The sequence below is a fragment of the Bufo gargarizans genome, chromosome 1, assembly GCF_014858855.1.
Source record: "Bufo gargarizans isolate SCDJY-AF-19 chromosome 1, ASM1485885v1, whole genome shotgun sequence".
Lineage (NCBI taxonomy): Eukaryota > Metazoa > Chordata > Amphibia > Anura > Bufonidae > Bufo > Bufo gargarizans.
The window spans coordinates 384,490,479-384,510,621 of record NC_058080.1 but is presented as its reverse complement, the minus strand read 5'-3'; the positions used below and the strand labels follow the sequence as shown (position 1 = coordinate 384,510,621).

At 45.9% G+C, this 20,143-nt stretch overlaps 1 protein-coding gene across 5 annotated transcripts in view; it reads left to right on the top strand.

Moving 5' to 3' along the window:
- The first annotated feature begins 4,537 nt into the window (after positions 1 to 4,537).
- The window catches only part of HOMER3 (homer scaffold protein 3), a 154,488-nt gene continuing 138,882 nt past the window's right edge, over positions 4,538 to 20,143 (top strand). The window contains exon 1 of one of the 5 annotated variants that reach the window (XM_044270508.1): positions 4,538 to 5,005. In XM_044270508.1, coding sequence (XP_044126443.1) covers positions 4,974 to 5,005 — 32 coding nt within the window. In that variant the 5' untranslated portion in view covers positions 4,538 to 4,973. Of the gene's footprint in view, positions 5,104 to 6,519; positions 6,595 to 20,143 lie in introns of those variants that run through there. The other 4 variants (XM_044270475.1, XM_044270483.1, XM_044270515.1 and 1 more) reach the window with 4 other exon arrangements.

Here is a 20,143-nt window from a genome sequence, read left to right as displayed (position 1 = left end):
AGACTCCAGCAGGCTCAGGATCAGTGCTCTGGGCAGCTGGGCTCAGGGCTGGAAGTGGGCACCGCTCTGCAGTTCAGGAAGGAGACCTATAAGACGCACCTAGGTTTTGGAGGGGGACAATAGGAAAAAAAAAATTCATTACACCTCAGGTCAGACCACCAATCAGACCCCCAATGTTAATCAGACCTCAGCTGACAGTCCCAATCAGACCCCCAATGTTAATAAGACCCCAAATCAGACCCTCAATCAGACCTCAGCTCAGACCCCAGATGAGAGCCCCTTGCCTCTCATCACCCCCATGCCTCTCATTAGCCCCCGTTATCAGCCCCTATGCCTTTCATCAGCTCCCATTATGCCGCTCCCAGACCCAATTATGCCTCTCAGCCATCCCCCATTATGCCTCTCAGCCAGCCCCCATTATGCCTCTCAGCCAGCCCCCATTATGCCTCTCAGGCCCCCCATTATATCTCAGCCCCCAGCAGCCTGGCCATTATGCCCCCTGCAAAAATTATTAAAACACTTACCTCTCCTGCTCCTGGACTCCGCCACTCCTCACCGGCACCACGATATTCTTCATCCTGCTGACGGCTGGCGCGCACAGCGTGACGTCACAGAGCGACTCACGCTGTGCGCAGCCTAGGACCAGGAAGCGGTGAGTACCGATCCTTCACCGCTTCCTGGTCCTCCGGTACTAATTTACCATTTTGGAAGCGCTGATTAGTATCGGTCCATGCCCGAATGGTCAGTCCGCCCCTGCACCCTACTCGTGCTCTGCGTTCTGTTAGTGAGTGACCCAAGATTAACATCCTCCATAATTCGTACCTCTAACTCCCGTCTTCAAGGCTTTTCTCGAGCTGCACCTACTCTCTGGAATGCTCTGCGATGGAATATCAGTATAATTCACAACTCCTCCACCTTCAAACGTGCCTTAAAAACGCATCTTTTCAGGCAGGCTTATCAAGCTACCTAAAATGACTGTTTCTCAAGTAAACCCCTACCCCCACCAACTCCTCTGGCCTGAACTCGATCCTCTAGTAGTCCCAAACCCGAAGCAGATCGGCCTACACCACTGCTTTCAGTACAATAATGGCTTGAATCCTACTTATCACAGTCAACTACCTTATGTGTTACCCCAATTCCTCATAGATTGTCAGCTCTTGCGAGCAGGGCCCTGTCTCCTAGTGTTTCAGATGTATATTAGCCAGTTACTTTTGTTTTGTCCATAAACCCTATGAATTTGTAAAGCACTGCAGAATATGGTGGCGCTATATAAATAAATATTATTATTATTATTATTATCAGGGTGCCACAACCTGAAAATTCCTTGTGACAAAGTGGACGGCGAACACACTGACAAAAAATAAATTAGAGTGATATGCGCCTTTACATCCTGGATCTACAGCTGGAATTCTAAAAATTCCATATCTCGCCTAGCCACAAGACCCGGGCAAAAAGAGATGAGTGCGCAAAAAATCTGAGAACGTGAAGTGCATGAAAAGGTGCCATCACTCAGTGGGATACCACCGCCAGCGAGCCCAGGCACACCAGGGTCAACACTCCTGGGGCACATCTGGAGCTTTCAAACAGTCCATGGCTTCTATCTGGAGGGACCTAGAAGTAGCCATCGGCAGGGGCGTAACTAGAAGTGACTGGGCCCCACAGCAAATATTTGTAAGGGCCCCCCTCAGCGCGCTTCGCACCTCCCTCCTCCTGTGTAAACCCCACTCCTTTGGCACAGTGTAGCGGTATACTGTATATTGTGTGGCACAGTGTAGAGGTATACTATATATTGTGTGGCACAGTGTAGCGGTATACTGTATATTGTGTGGCACAGTGTAGCGGTATACTGTATATTGTGTGGCACAGTATAGAGGTATACTGTATATTGTGTGGCACAGTGTAGCGGTATACTGTATATTGTGTGGCACAGTATAGAGGTATACTGTATATTGTGTGGCACAGTGTAGCGGTATACTGTATATTGTGTGGCACAGTGTAGAGGTATATTGTGAGGCACAGTGTAGCGGTATACTGTATATTGTGTGGCACAGTGTTGAGGTATATTGTGAGGCACAGTGTAGCGGTATACTGTATATTGTGTGGCACAGTGTAGCGGTATATTGTGAGGCACAGTGTAGAGGTATACTGTATATTGTGTGGCACAGTGTAGCGGTATACTGTATATTGTGGGGCACAGTGTAGCGGTATACTGTACATTGTGAGGCACAGTATAGAGGTATACTGTATATTGTGTGGCACAGTGTAGCGGTATACTGTATATTGTGTGGCACAGTGTAGGCTATATGTGTATAACATAAACATACTCCACATGAACACTTACAGTTACATGGCTTGGTCCTTGGGGATCTCGGACACCACTTCCACACTTTGGCCGGGGGCTCGGCGGAGCTGATGTTGTGTTTTATCCTAATGAGAAAGATTTTATAATAAGGATTTGGAGAAGGGGCAGAGGGATAGCAGAGCAGGGAGAGGCTGGTGCCGCTACTAGGGGGTCATACCATGGGGCAGTAATAAAACCCACCATAATGCCCCCCCCCCCCAGTAGTAATAATTCTCCTTATAATGTGACAGTGCAAAAAATACCCCCTTGTAATGCCCCCAGTTGAGCTAATGTCCCCATAGTGCCCCAAAAAATGTGCCAGTATAAAATACCCCTATATAGTGCCCCCAGTAACTTCCCCCATAGTGCTCCTCTCCCCCCTTCCTGCTAGTGCCCCCCCAAAATGTACCAGTATAAAATGCCCCATATATAGTGCCCCAGTAGATGCCGCTCAGTGTCCGGCCTCTGATAGGCTGCCGGCCTAGTGTCCCCCATAATGCCCCCCAATAATGTGCCAGTAAGTGCCCCTATCATGTGCCAGTATCAAGTGCCTCTCCCCCCCCACATGTCCCAGTATCATAGTGCCATCTCCCCCCATGTGCCAGTATCAAGTGCCTCTCTCCTTCCCACCCCCCATGTGCCAGTATCAAGTGCCTCTCTCCTCCCCATGTCCCAGTATCATAGTGCCATCTCCCCCCCCCCCCCCACTAAAAAGTGCCAATATCAAGTGCCTCTCTCCCTCCCCCCTCCCTATGTGCCAGTATCAGGTGCCCCCCCCCCATGTGCCAGTATCAAGTGCCAACCCCCCCTCTCCCCTCCAGGTGCCAGTATCAGGTGCCTCCCCCCCCCCTATGTCCCAGTATCATAGTGCCATCTCCCCCCCCCCACCACCACCACAAAAAAAGTGCCAGTATCAAGTGCCTCTCTCCCTCCCCCCCCCAATGCCAGTATCAGGTGCCTCTCTCCCTCCCCCCCCCATGCCAGTATCAGGTGCCAACCCCACTCCCATGTGCCAGTATCAGGTGCCAACCCCCCCCCCCCCAGGTGCCAGTATCAGGTGCCAACCCCCCTCCCCCCATGTGCCAGTATCAGGTGCCTTCCGCTCCCCCATGGCAGTAACAGTCGGGTATTAAAAAAATAATAATAAACACTTCTACTTACCTCCATGTCAGCGATGCGATGCAGCCTCTTCCTGTGTCCCGCCTTGTATTCTGTCCCGCCCTGTATGCCCTTATATGGAGTCAGTGCTTGTATTTCAGAAAAGAATTCTGTCCCGCCCTGTATGCCCTTATATGGAGTCAGTGCTTGTATTTCAGAAAAGAGTCTGCTGGGATTCGAACCCAGGACCTTCTGCTTCAGAGGCAGAGCAGCTATCCACTAGACCATAAGAGCTGCCTTGAGGCTGAGTGAAAAAATATGAGACTTCTACTGTTATAGCTGGCTAAGTGTACATCTATACACATGGCAGCTGTTCATATATAGAGATGTAGCAGAGCTGAATGTGCAGGGACAGCTGTCATATACAGATATAGCAGTGCTAGGTGTGTTTGGGCAGCTGTCATGTGTATAGATGTATTTTTTTTTTTTTTTTTTTTTACAGTCAGTTGTAATGCAGCCTTTATGGCTGTGAGGGTAAATGCTTTGCCACTGATTCACTTATAGATTGGAGGTTGTGGGTTCGAATCCCAAACCAGGAGACTTCTAGCAGACAGTAAAATAAGATCACTCTAGCGGCTGTGAAGGGGCCCTGAACACGATATTTATCTAACTTGAAATAAACTGTCACACACGCTGCTTGGGGCGCCGGGCCCCCTTGGCAGCCCGGGCCCCGAAGCAGCTGCTTCCCCTGCTTCCCCGGTAGTTACGCCACTGGCCATCGGCTTCCTGCATGGGGTTCCGCATAAACTACCCCAATCACATGGATTGCTTGCAGAATGCTAAAAAAAAAAAAATAATCAGAAATCCAACTGGGTATAATAAAAACTGATTTTCTTTACTAAAAGACTAGATACTGTGTCACAGAGACCTGGCTGGAAATCCCAAACATCTCCCACTCTTCTTCCATCTACATTTCAGAGAAAGGATAAAAGCGGGGGTCAGTAAAAAGCCGACCCTTTAGCTGCCGGCAGAGGGAGACATGGAGCCTGGAAAGTGACTGGAAATAAAGTGAGGCGAGCAAGGCAATCTATGGCACGGGGCAGCTGGATGAGGGAGGACAACAAAGGGGAAAAGGCATCACTACAGGGATCTTTGGGCACTGCCAGGGCACCGCGACCCCCTGCTGGCTATCGTGCCAGCCTGGAATACACAGCAGCAGGGACGGCTGTGGCCGCTCGGGGGACATTTTAGCAGCGCCTCCTGGATTGGGTATGTCAGTCAGGGTCCTGCCCTGATGGATGCCACAGGAAAGTGACTGAAAGTTCTTGTGCCACACAAGGAGGCGGAGAAGGTGGCAGCTTCCCGGGCAGCAGCTGTGTCTGCTCAGTCCTGCTCGCTCAGCCCTTTGTGTCTGGAAAGAGAAAGGGCAGGGGGGGTGGCTATAAAGCAGCTAACGGGTCTGGGAAGTGGGACATTGACAGGAAATTTGGAGAGCATCCGGCACCACAGAGAGAGGGAAGAAGTGACCGGAGGCATGAGAGACACGGACATGGACACGGACCGCGCGTAAGTCACTGCATGTAATGGACGCGGCAGACATGAACGGGTTACCGGCTGTGTGCATGGCTGACAGGACGGGCATTCTGTTATCTCATGTGCTGGAGGTACTTGGTATTGTCACCTATCACTGCTACGGATGTTAACAGACATTATCTATCTATCTATCCATCCCCTATCTATCTATCTATCTATCTATCTATCTATCTATCCATCCCCTATCTATCTATCTATCTATCTATCTATCCATCCCCTATCTATCTATCTATCCATCCCCTATCTATCTAATATAATATCTATCTATCTATCTATCTATCTATCTATCTATCTATCTATCTATCTATCCCCTATCTATCTAATATAATATATATCTATTATCTATCTAATATAACATCTATCTAATACAATATCTATCTATATATCAATCATAATATCTATCTAATATTTATATCTATTATAATATCTATCTATCTTTATATATATAGAAAGTTCCTCAGCCTCTGAACTGCTGCCCTCCTCTACCCCTCATACACTGACAGCTGCACAAATATCCCAGAGTGCTGCACATACGGTATATACCACAGTCCTGCACATATATACCACAGTCCTTCACATATATACCACAGTCACCACAGTCCTGCACATATATACCACAGTCCTTCACATATATACCACAGTCACCACAGTCCTGCACATATATACCACAGTCCTGCACATACAGTATATGCCACAGTCCTGCACATATATACCACAGTCCTGCACATATATACCACAGTCCTGCACATACAGTATATGCCACAGTCCTGCACATATATACCACAGTACTTCACATATATACCACAGTCACCACAGTCCTGCACATATATACATATATACCACAGTCCTGCACATACAGTATATGCCACAGTCTGCACATATATACCACAGTCCTGCCATATATACCACAGTCCTGCACATACACGGTATATGCCACAGTCCTGCACATACGGTATATTACCACAGTCCTGCACATATTATCCACAGTCTCACTATATACCACAGTCACCACAGTCCTGCACATATATACCACAGTCCTGCACATACAGTATATGCCACAGTCCTGCACATATATACCACAGTCCTGCACATATATACCACAGTCCTGCACATATATACCACAGTCCTGCACATACGGTATATGCCACAGTCCTGCACATATATACCACAGTCCTGCACATATATACCACAGTCCTGTAATATGTTTATAGCCATTATCTGCCCACCCTTGTCTTATATCTGAGGTCATGATATGAATCATGATACCATTGCTTATACCTGGGTTTTGCTGTCAGTACTTTAGTATGCAGTCATGATGGGGTAACTGCTTTCTTTTAAATGGTTGGTTCATTACATGGCATCAAAGTTCCTTTTTAGACTTTAGAAGGGTACAGTCACACGGTCAGGTTTTCTGATGCAGTTTTGGAAGCCAAAATCAGGAGTGGTTTATAACTGGAGAGAAGTATAAAGGACAGATACGACTTCTCCTGGTTTTAGCTTCCAGAATTGCATGCAGAAGCCTGACCATATGGCCGTACCCCTGAAGAGCATCATTTATTAAGGTAGAACCTTTTAACAAATATGGGCACCTACATGAGATGACCTAGACCAGTCGTGGCAAACCTATGGCATGGGTGCCAGAAGTAGAACTTGGGGCCCTCTTTGTGGGCACCCGGACCCTGGAAAAAGTCTATGGTGTACCAATTTGCCTTAGACTTTTCCTGCCATTTATCAGCGCAGGGTGCACTATGTACAGCACAGGCAGTGCACTGAATGTAGGCAGGCTGTTATAGCTAAGTGATAAACTACATGGAAGATATACTATATTAGACTGCAGTATTCAGGTTATATTGCCGAGTTGTTTTTTTGTGATAAATAAGTGGGTTTTGGGTTGCAGTTTGGGCAGTCGGCCTGTCCTAGACCAGTGATAGGCAAACTGCGGCTCTCCAGCTGTTGCAAAACTACAACTCCCACCATGCCCTGCTGTAGGCTGAAAGCTGTAGGCAGTCTTTGCATGCTGGGAATTGTAGTTCTGCAACATCTGGAGAGCCGCAGTTTGCCTATCACTGACTTAGACCAATGTATGCATTAAACTAGACACCCTTCTTCCGAACCTTCAAAGGTTCGCCGAAACGCGCATCGGGGTTGTCGCCATCCCGGAGGAGGCAGACTATGGGTAATTGATTCTGTCCTGTATATTTTTTGGCTATACTTTCTTGCACTTTATTTAGGTTCTCACTTTGTTGGATTAGTATGAATTATTGCCATTGTGTCTTCTTCCGGTTGATGCCGCCATTTCCCTGCACTTGTTTTTAATATATGTATTTTACCTATATGAAATTCGCAAATAAAGTGTATGATTGATTTCATACGGTCTGGCAGTCTTCTCATAGGTATTTATATTGTTTATTTGCCATAGGCATGTGCTCACTTGAGCAATATATGGTAGTCGATTAGTGTGAGATCTTTTTCTCACCTTTTGTTATAAAGGGCTGAGCTTTCTAATGTTTGGTTTGTATAAGTGTCCATGAAGCCTAGCCCCCAGGATGGGTCTCATATACAACTGTCAACGTAAAACGGACATTTCTGATGCCTGTATTGTACTGCATTGAACCAGCGATCAGACCCTCAAAAGTGGAAGTCCTCTAGTGGGACTAAAATAAAAAGTAAAACATTTTTTTATTTATTGCAAGTTTCTAGTGCAAAGAAGCCTCCTTTCCCGCATCCACACGTTTACTTAGGGGTGGGCGATATAGGCTATATGCAATATAAATTTGTGCCACGATATGGATTTTGTGCATATCGCCTATATCGCCGGACCGCGATATGACCACGGAGCGGTAGTGAAGATCGGTTACCATGGCAGCCAGGAGTCACTCTACTGAAGTCCTGGCTGCCATGGTATGTTAGTGAGCAGCATTATACTCACGTGCGCCGTGGCCGCCGGTCGCTCCTTCTTCCGTCTGTGCTGTGCATTGCTAATGCTTATAGCATTAGCAATGCGCCGCACAGACCTATGAGAAGAAGGAGCGCTCGGCGAACACGGCGCACGTGAGTATTATGCTACTCACTAACATACCATGGCAGCCAGGACTTCAGTAGCGTCCTGGCTGCCATGGTAACCGATCGGAGCCCCAGCATTACACTGCTGGGACTCCGATCGGAACTGCCCACTGCCACCAATGATGGGGGGGGGGACCCTGTGGCCACTGCCACAAATGATTAATACCGGGGAGAGAGGGGGGGGTGGGTTTGAGTTACCAGAGGGGGCTGATAAGAGGGAGAGGCTGGGGGGCTGATCAGAGGCTGGGAGGCACATAAGAGGCTGGGGGGCTGATCAGAGCCTGGGGGGCACATGAGAGGCTGGGGGGCGGATCAGGGGCTAGGGGGCTGATCAGAGCCTGGGGGGCACATGAGAGGCTGGGGGGCACATGAGAGGCTGGCTGCCATGGTCAGCTCCCTGCTCTTGTGTGCACAAAGCACAGGGCAGCAGGGAGAGTGTAAAGTCCTATTCACCCTTATAGAGCTCTATTAGGGTGAATATGACAAGGTTTCTAGCCCTTAAGGAGGCTAATAGTTATTAAATAAAAAGTAAAAAAAAAAAAAAGTTTAATAAACCCCCCAAATATAGAAAACAATATATTGCGATATATATCGCATATTGCACATGCTTAAAATTATATCGCAATATAGATTTTAGGCCATATCGCCCACCCCTACGTTTACTATTGTAAAAAATAGACAAATTTGGTGTCGCCACCTCCGTAACGACCGGCACTGTAAAAATATCACATGATTACCCCATGAGGTTAATGTCGTAAAATAAATAAAAACTGTGCTAAAACACCCATTTTGGTCACCTCAGCTCCCACAAATCATATTAAAAAAATATGTACCACAAAATGGTATCAATGTAAGGCCTCATGCACATCGCCATTGTTTTGGTCCACATCCACTTCAATGGGACAGAACTCTGTGTGCTGTGCGCATCCATTGCTCCGTTCCGTGGTCCGCAAAAAAATTATAACCTGTCCTATTCTTGTCCGTGTTTTGCGGACAAGAATAGGCAGTAATATTAATGGCTGGGCGTGCCATTCCGCAAATTGCCATCGATGTTTGGCGGATCCGTGTTTTGCGGACCGCAAAACACACAACGGTCATGTGCATGAGGCCTTAATGTCATGTCAACTCATCCTGCAAAAAACGAGCACTCACAAAAAGAAAATTAGCTCTCGGAAAGTGGCGAAACAAAAACATGACTTTTTTGAACTGCTTTAATTATGTAAAAGTAGCAAAACTTAAAGGGAGCCTGTCATGTGGATATTTGATTATAATCTAACTATTTATATACAATCATTAACTACTAAAAAGTGCCTTAGATGTATTCACTTACTGGTGTGAAAGATGGTTACCTCATAATATACCGTATTTTTTGCCCTATAAGACGCACCGGCCCATAAGACGCACATAGGTTTTCGGGGAGAAAAATAAGAAAAAATATATTTTTAACCAAAAGGTGTGCTGTGTGTTTGGTGGGTTTGGAACTAATGGTGGACTGTGGATGGCACTATTACTGGGGATCTGTGGATGGCGGACACTGTTATGGGGGGGATCTGTGGATGACGGACACTGTTATGGGGATCTGTGGATGACGGACACTGTTATGGGGGATCTGTGGATGACGGACACTGTTATGGGGGGATCTGTGGATGACGGACACTGTTATGGGGGGATCTGTGGATGACGGACACTGTTATGGGGGGATCTGTGGATGACGGACACTGTTATGGGGGGATCTGTGGATGACGGACACTGTTATAGGGGGGATCTGTGGATGACGGACACTGTTATAGGGGGGATCTGTGGATGACGGACACTGTTATAGGGGGGATCTGTGGATGACGGACACTGTTATGGGGGGATCTGTGGATGACTGACACTGTTATGGGGGATCTGTGGATGACTGACACTGGTATGGGGGGGATCTGTGGATGACTGACACTGTTATGGGGGGATCTGTGGATGACTGACACTGTTATGGGGGGATCTGTGGCTTGCACTGTTACAGGGGGGGGGATCTGTGGCTGACACTGTTACAGGGGGGATCTGTGGATAGCACTGTTACAGGGGGGATCTGTGGATGGCACTGTTATGGGCTGGGGGGATCTGTGGGTGGCACTGTTATATATGTGCCATCCACAGACCCCCCAGCCCCTACCAGTGCCATGCACAGACCGGCCCCCCAGCCCATAACAGTGCCATTCACAGATCCCCCCCCTGTAACAGTGCCATCCACAGATCGCAATCCGAACCCCCCCTTCCCCGCCCGCCGCCGCCATACAAATATAAGATGTCATATTGAATTAATAGTTATTAAACATGCCCCCCAACTCCTATTACTACCTTACATCCTAATCGCTTCTGTAAAATTCAGGCCGGCCGGACGGACGGCCGGCGCATCTCACTGACGTCACTTGCCTGCGCCACCTACTTCATTCATAAAGTAGGCGGCGCAGGGTGACACGAGTTACGCTGCCGCCCACCCGGCCTGCCTGAATTCTACAGCAGCGATTAGGATGTAAGGTAGTAATAGCAGTTGGGGGGCATGTTTAATAACTATTACTTGAATATGAGATCTTATATTAGTATACTGGAGCGGCGGGGCGGTGCTATACTACACTGACTGCACCGCCCCGCCGCTATTGCCGATGTAAAACTGGCAGCATTCGCCCCATAAGACGCAGGGGCATTTCTCCCCCATTTTGCGTCTTATGGGGCGAAAAATACGGTACACACAAAGAGGCAGCATGCCGCATGCTAATGAGCTGATTTGAGTCCAGCGTGATGTCATTGAGTCCAGCGTATATTTAATTCAGATCTATAGCCACTCCCCTGCCCACCTGCTGCTGATTCATATGGAAAAGAACTGTCAATCAGCAGCAGGTGGGTGGGGAGAGTCAGGAGCTCATGAATATTCAGGACTCATCATTATGAGCTGCAGCTTTTCTATACAAGAAATTGGCAGATTGACTGGGTCAATTAAAGAAAGTGACCCAGCATTTTGCTAAGATAATCAGTCACTTATTTATGTTGCCCTTAGTTAGGATGCCATAAAACTGATGACAGGTTCCCTTTAAAAACTACGGTATATAAAATTGACCAGCAGAATAAAATACATTTTTTTCATATTTCTTGCACGGTGTATGCCACAATAATAAAAGCAATGGAAGAATTGCTGCCTTTTCTTTAGGATACTTTTACATGGCGACATGTGTACTGTCATGGGGGGATCTGTGGATGACTGACACTGTTATGGGGGATCTGTGGATGACTGACACTGGTATGGGGGGATCTGTGGATGACTGACACTGTTATGGGGGGATCTGTGGATGACTGACACTGTTATGGGGGGATCTGTGTCTTGCACTGTTACAGGGGGGGGGGATCTGTGGCTGACACTGTTACAGGGGGGATCTGTGGATAGCACTGTTACAGGGGGGATCTGTGGATGGCACTGTTATGGGCTGGGGGGATCTGTGGGTGGCACTGTTATATATGTGCCATCCACAGACCCCCCAGCCCCTACCAGTGCCATGCACAGACCGGCCCCCCAGCCCATAACAGTGCCATTCACAGATCCCCCCCCTGTAACAGTGCCATCCACAGATCGCAATCCGAACCCCCCCTTCCCCGCCCGCCGCCGCCGCCATACAAATATAAGATGTCATATTGAATTAATAGTTATTAAACATGCCCCCCAACTCCTATTACTACCTTACATCCTAATCGCTTCTGTAAAATTCAGGCCGGCCGGAAGGACGGCCGGCGCATCTCACTGACGTCACTTGCCTGCGCCACCTACTTCATTCATAAAGTAGGCGGCGCAGGGTGACACGAGTTACGCTGCCGCCCACCCGGCCTGCCTGAATTCTACAGCAGCGATTAGGATGTAAGGTAGTAATAGCAGTTGGGGGGCATGTTTAATAACTATTACTTGAATATGAGATCTTATATTAGTATACTGGAGCGGCGGGGCGGTGCTATACTACACTGACTGCACCGCCCCGCCGCTATTGCCGATGTAAAACTAGCAGCATTCGCCCCATAAGACGCAGGGGCATTTCTCCCCCATTTTGCGTCTTATGGGGCGAAAAATACGGTACACACAAAGAGGCAGCATGCCGCATGCTAATGAGCTGATTTGAGTCCAGCGTGATGTCATTGAGTCCAGCGTATATTTAATTCAGATCTATAGCCACTCCCCTGCCCACCTGCTGCTGATTCATATGGAAAAGAACTGTCAATCAGCAGCAGGTGGGTGGGGAGAGTCAGGAGCTCATGAATATTCAGGACTCATCATTATGAGCTGCAGCTTTTCTATACAAGAAATTGGCAGATTGACTGGGTCAATTAAAGAAAGTGACCCAGCATTTTGCTAAGATAATCAGTCACTTATTTATGTTGCCCTTAGTTAGGATGCCATAAAACTGATGACAGGTTCCCTTTAAAAACTACGGTATATAAAATTGACCAGCAGAATAAAATACATTTTTTTCATATTTCTTGCACGGTGTATGCCACAATAATAAAAGCAATGGAAGAATTGCTGCCTTTTCTTTAGGATACTTTTACATGGCGACATGTGTACTGTCATACTCATATAATGTCATTTTTTATTTCATGTCCCAATCTTAAAAAAATGATATGAAGCATCTGTGGGGTCAAGCCATTCACTTTTAACCTAGGTGAATCCCTTGAAGGGTTTAGTTCCCAAAGTGGGGTCACTGTTTCTGGATTTACACTGTACTGGTACCTCAGGGGCTCTACATTTGTGACATAGCACCAAGAATTATTCCAGCAAAATCTGCCCCCCAAAAACCAAATGGAGCTCTTTCCCTTCTGAGCCCTGCAGTGTGCCCATACAGCAGTTTGCAATCACATATGGGGTGTTGCCGTATTCAGGAGAAAATAAGTATCCAGTTGTGGGGTGATTTGGATAATCTCCAAAATGGGGTCACTTTTGGGGTGTTTTTCTCAGGGTCTCTTCAAATGCAACATGGCACCCAAAAACCATTCCAGCAAAATCTGCCCTCCAAAAACTGGTGCTCCTTCTTTTCTTAGCCCTACTGTGTATCCATACATAAGTTTGTGACCACATACCGTATGGGGAGTTTCTATAAACTTCAAAATCAGAGTGATAAATATTAAGGTTTGTTTTGCTGTTAAAGGATAACTGTCACACTTAGACCCTAATTTAAATTTTCATATATGTAGTTACTAATAACATGATATTCCAGAATCAGTTACTATTAGACTGACTTACCCCATATTTAATAAGATTCAGCCCTTAGCAACCAATCTGCATAAAACTGCATTTTCACTATTCAGTTAAGATGGCCGCCACTGCCCTTACCCTGAGGCTAATCCCGCCTGCCCTCACTAGCCAGTAACAATAGCCCCCCCAAAAGTGTCAGTAACCAGAGCCCTCCCCCCTAAAGGGTTAATCTCCTGCACAAAGGGGTCCTCTTACCACATGTTGCTTTCATTTATACACTGAGCAGATGGCAGATCTCCCTTCCCTCGTCTGCGCTGCTTCAGCTCTGCATTGTCCAGCTCTGCTCTCTCAGTCCCTGGCTGTCAGTAATCTGACCCTGCACGCTGCCTGCTTCTGTGTCCTCCGTCCTTCAACAGAAAGACGGACCATGCCTAGCAACCTTATTTTAAGCACAGGTAAAAGTAGGCAGTACAGGGAACAAAACTGTGGAATTAAGGGGTAATTAAATACACAGTGAAAAGTTGAAATGGGGCCACCAAGGTGATATTTATCACCACAATCCAATACTCCAAAAATATATATACGACAGTTATACTTTAACATTTGCTGTGTTGCAGGAAAAAAATGTATCAAAATGAAAAATCTGCACACACAAAAATGTATTTTTTTTATTTTTATTTTAACCCCCCCTTTCGCTATAATTCCTGTGGATCACCTAAATAATTTGAGGCGTATGGTTTCTAAAATAGGGTCATTTATTGTGGTTTGAGTTCAACTGAATTGGTCCATTTTGAATTAGAAAAATTGCTTCTGAAATTCTAAGCCTTCTAATATCCTAAAAAAATAAAATGACATTTACAAAATGATGCCAACATAAAGTAGACAAATGGGGAATATTAATTACTATTAACTATTTTGTGAGGTCTTAAAAGCAGAGAAATTCAAATTTAGAAAGTTGCAACTTTTTTTAATTTTCTGTAAATTTAGGATTTTTGTTTTAAAAATAATGGTAAGGCCTCTTGCACACAAAAGTGTGCTGGTCATGCCTGTGCTGCGGTCCGCAATGCACGTGCACCGCCTACGGGGATGCCGTATGCGGATCGCGACCCCATTCCCTTCAAGTGAATATATATATTTTTTTTTTGTAGAAATGACACTATTGATCTTTTACTTTCCATGTCTATCATATATCTTTCCGGGTAAGGTAAGAATATTGACACTATTTCTTTTATTCTCCAGGTGAGTATCTATTAGGCTACTTTCACACTAGCGTTTTTGCTAGATCCGGCAGGGTCCAGCAAAAACTCTTCCATTACTTATAATACAACCATCTGCATCCGTTTGAATGGATCCGGTTGTATTATCTTTAACTTATTTTTAACATTGCCAAAACAGATCCGTTTTGAACTCCATTGAAAGTCAATAAAGGACGGATCAGTTTTCTATTGTGACAGAGAAAACGGATCCGTCCCCATTGACTTGCATTGGGGGTCATGACGTTTTGCTCTGCACCCCAGGGACAGAAAGAAAAAAGCAGCATGCTGCGGTTTTCTCTCCAGTCTGGAAACTAAATGGAACGGAATGCATTTTGGAGCATTCCGTTCTGTTCAGTTCAGTTTTGTCCCCATTGACAATGAATGGGGACCAAACTGAAGCGTTTTTTTTCCGGTATTGAGCCCCTATGACTGATCTCAATATTGGAAAACTTTAACGCTAGTGTGAAAGTACCCTTAGTCTTACATTGCGTTCAAAGCAGCAGCATCTGGTCACTGTGTGAGTAGGTATTTTTTTTCTCCAGTCGGCTCTTTGAAGCTAAGTACTTCTGTCCTTTCTCTATAACAAGACTCCATGCAGCTCTGTACGTCATGCAATCTTAAAATGTCGCAGGACGTCTTTCTTTTTGGTGTATAATTTATGTTCCAGCAATTTACAGAACATATAATTTGCGGCACAGAGTTCTCTTTCCCATCAACATGGGTGTTATTGTATTTAATCTTCTTCCAGACTTTTTTTGTGGCACTCAGAGAGAAGTGTAGAACAGCATAGAAGCATGTAGGTTCAGAACATTTATAGTGGCACTCGAAAACTGTCACCAGCTTTTTGCATATGAAATAAACAGTAGGGTATGCAGGTCCTCCATACAAGGTTAGCTACATCTATAGGGGTGATGTAAGCTCTGAATCTTTTTTTTAAAGGGGTTCTCCGGGAATTAGGAAAATGAAAATACTTAAAAATTGCTTTAATATCAATATATTCCCAAATACCTTTCATTAGCTATAATGGTTCATTTTGTCTAGGGAGCAATCATTAGGAGAAATAAAATGGCCGCCATCCTATTAGTACACACAAAATCTGTCCTAATCAGTGATCACACAGCAGTACAAGTTACTTTACAACACTGAGCTGAAGAGCTGCTTCATCCTCCACTCTGCTTTGCTTGTCAAGGATTATGACCCTGAATAAAGATGATAAGATCTTCAGCTGACCTTTGTGGGAATGGAGTCCATAAGGAGACATGAAGTACAGAGAGGACAAACATGACAGACTGCGGTAACGGAGACTGCATACAAGTGCTTCTGCTCATTATCTACACCCCCACTATCCTCTCTGTACTTCATGTCTCCTCATGAACTCTAGTGAAAGGTATTTGGGAATATATTTATAATAAAGTAATATTTAGGTATTTGAATTTCTTCATTCCCGGAGAACCCCTTTAAGGAGTCCTGGGCACAGAGGAGCTCTGTTGTCCTTGTTATATGCAGCTTTTTATCTAGTCACCTGATGATTAGGGTTATTTGTCATGTGACTAAGAAGCTCCATGGCCACATGAGAATATCATGGGATGCTCAGACAGTGGGTGGTGGAAGTAGCAATGAGGTTGTGGTATTGTTTATTGTGGTTCTGTGTGGTTCCTTGTGTGTGACTCTTGCAAGCTATGGATTTGGGACTATCCATTGTAAGGCAGTTTATAAAATGAATGAAGTATATCTAGGACCTTTGCACTCTGCTATCTTTGATTTAGGGTGGTGGAAGGTCCTCTTTAACCGCCTCAGGACCACCGCACGCAGGATTGCGTCCTGGCGGCGGCCCTGTTATTCCCCTTGGACCCGCCGGCGCATGATCTCGCGAGAGGCGAGATTTCCTGTGAACGCGCGCACACAGGAGCGCGCGTTTACAGGATCTGGAGGTAAACGAGTGCATCTACAGCCTGCTAGAGGCGATCATTCGTTGGCAGGCTGTAGATGCGATTTTTTTTAACCCTTGAAAGGTATATCAGACGCTGTTTTGTTAACAGCGTCTGATATACCTGCTACCTGGTCCTCTGGTGGTCCCTTTTGCTTGGATCGACCACCAGAAGAGACAGGCAGCTCTGTAATAAGTAGCACCAAGCACCACACTACACTACACTACACCCCCCTGTCACTTATTAACCACTGATCACCCCCCTGTCATTGATCACCCCCCATTCAGACGTTCGTATGAGTTTTGCGGATCCGCAAAACACGGACACCGCGGATCTGCAAAACACGGACACCGGCAATGTGCTTTGCGCATTTTGCGGATCGGCACATTGCCAGAACTATATAGAAAATGCCTTTTCTTGTCCGCAATTGCGGACAAGAATAGGACATGTTCTATAGGCTCTACAAAAAACGCAGTGTTCGCCAGATCAGGCCTGATCTTGTGCGCACACTTGCGTTCAGTCCGCCCCACCGCAGTGACAGAAAATGTTTTTTTATGATCACTGCAAAAACACAGTAAAATCGCTGCGGCGCTATAAAAATCACTTTTGAGGGACATTGCGAGTTAACAGATTTTTTTTGTTTTTTCTTTTTTTCTTACAAAGTCTCATATTCCACTTACTTTTGACAAAAAATAAAATCTCACATGAAATCACCATACTCCTCACGGAATCCAAATGGGTAAAATTTTTTAGACATTTATGTTCCAGACTTCTTCTCACGCTTTAAGGCCCCTAAAATGCCAGGGCAGTATAAATACCCCATAAGTGATCCCATTTTGGAAAGAAGACACCCCAAGGTATTCCGTGAGGGGCATGGCGAGTTCCTAGAATATATATTTTTTGGCACAAGTTAGCGTAAAATTATTATTTTATTTTATTTTTTTTCTCTTATAAAATCATTTTCCGCTAACTTGTGCAAAAAAAAATAATATTCTAGGAACTCGCTATGCCCCTCACGGAATACCTTGGGGTGTCTTCTTTCCAAAATGGGGTCACTTGTGGGGTATTTATACTGCCCTGGCATTTTAGGGGCCCTAAAGCATGAGAAGAAGTCTGGAATCCAAATGCCTAAAAATGCTCTCCTAAAAGATACTCATTGGAATTTGGGCCCTTTGCGCACCTAGGCTGCCAAAAAGTGTCACACATGTGGTATCGCCGTACTGAGGAGAAGTAGCGCAATGTGTTTTGGGGTGTCTATTCACATATACCCATGCTGGGTGAGAGAAATATCTCTGTCAAATGACAACTTTGTATAAAAAAATGGGAAAAGTTTGTCACTGGGCTCGGCGCATGCCCAGTGACACATTTGAAGCTGTTGCCCTCAGGAGCTTCTACATCGCACAGGCAGTCCACGGTACTGCCCCTGCGTGAGATTTCACATAGCAGAGGGAGGCGGCGGCAAAGAGTTCAGGTGTGGGCAGTTACTTATGCTGGAAGAGGCGTACTTGGGCTCTAAATGAAGGCGGGCTGGGCACTGTAGGGGGGAGTTCCTGGGCTCCAGAGTAGGATAATAACGCCCCTCTGGGCACCTTGAACACTCATTTGCATAACATAAAAAGTGGATTTTATCGTTAATGGAACCATGAAACAAAAAATGAAGACTACAGCAAGAAATAAGGTATTTTATCGTACATGGCAGTAGTAACACCAAGGTGCTCAAACCAGGTGACAGATTCCCTTTAAGGACTATTGTTGTGTGTGGCAGCAATATATTTTTTTAGCGCAACCTGCCCTAAATTGCGTGTGATTAGAGACCCAAAAGTCCTTTTAAGGACTATTGTTGTATCTGGCGGCAATATATATTATTAGCACAACCTGTGCTAAATAGGTTGCAATTGTTTGGCCTCTGCAGACAGCGACATTATCTGCGCTACATCTCCTGTATAACGTTTGCGCATCCTTAAAATATCTGTGACATCCAGTGTACTTTTTCTGTAGACGCTGCAGACAGCGACATTACCTGCGCTACATCTCATGTATAACCTGTGCGCATCCTAAAAATATCTGTGATATCCAGTGTACTTTTTCTGTAGACGCTGCAGACAGCGACATTACCTGCGCTACATCTCATGTATAACCTGTGCGCATCCTAAAAATATCTGTGATATCCAGTGTACTTTTTCCATAGACGTTGCAGACAGCGACATTTTCTGCGCTAAATCTCCTGTGTAAAGTGTGCGCATACTAAAAATATCTGTGACATCCAGTGTACTTTTTACATAGACTGTGTCCGCTGCGGACAGTGACATTACCTGCGCTACATCTCCTGTATAACGTTTGCGCATCATAAATATCAGTGATATTCCCTGTCATTTTTTATTAGCCACTGGTGACAGCGATATTGCCTGACCTGTGGTACCTCTCCTGTATAACGTTTGCGCATCATAAATATCAGTGATATTCCCTGTCATTTTTTATTAGCCACTGGTGACAGCGATATTGCCTGACCTGTGGTACCTCTCCTGTATAACGTTTGCGCATCATAAATATCATTGACATCCTGTTTAATTTTTTTGCTGCTGGTGACAGCGACATTACCTGCTCTACATCTCCTGTATAACGTTTGCGCATCATAAATGTCAGTGATATTCCCTGTAATTTTTTATTAGCCGCTGGTGACAGCAGCGACATTACCTGTGCTACATCTCCTGTATAACGTTTGTGCATCATAAATATCAGTGATATTCCCTGTAATATTTTATTAGCCGCTGGTGGCAGCGACATTACCTGCGCTACATCTCCTGTATAACGTTTGCACATCATAAATATCAGTGATATTCCCTGTAATTTTTTATTATCCGCTGGTGACAGCAGCGACAGTACCTGCGCTACATCTCCTGTATCACTTTTGTGCATCATAAATAATGAGCAGGGTCGTGAACACTAGCAACCTCACCACCACCAGCATGATTCGCCACATGGCATCAAAGCACCCTAATAGGTGGGCCGAACGCCTGGCTCCACAATTAATGTCTACGGGTCACACCACTGCCTCCTCTTCCCCTGTGTTACGTGCTGGCCAATCCCCTGTACAAGACGCAGACCCGGATGCCTCCCGCCCTTCATCTGCACCATCGCAAGCACCATCAGCTAGCACATCCACTTTTGTGCCCCAGCGCAGCGTACAAATGTCCATACCCCAGGCATTTGAACAAAAGCGCAAATACCCAGCCACCCACCCACAGGCCATAGCACTAAATGTGCAGCCTGATGGCGGCGGCGGTTCCTCGATACTCAGTCCCCAGCCGCCAGTATTTTTTTCCGGTGTGCTGTCCCCGCCTTACACCAGCATGTGTCCCGTAACATCAGCCCTGCCCTGACCAACTTAGTTATTGGGAAGGTCCACTTAACGACTGACACATGGACAAGTGCTTGTGGCCAGGGATGCTACATTTCCCTGACGGCACACTGGGTGAACGTTGTGGAGCGAGTTGTACCCTGGGATGACACAGGTGCTACCGACGCCAAGAATCAGTCAGTAGCTGGCAGCAGTGTAGCACTGTAGTGGGGAAGCGGCAACAGGCTGTGCTTAAACTATTATGTTTAGTTGACAAACAGCACACCGCCGCAGAGCTGTGGCAGGGTATAAGGG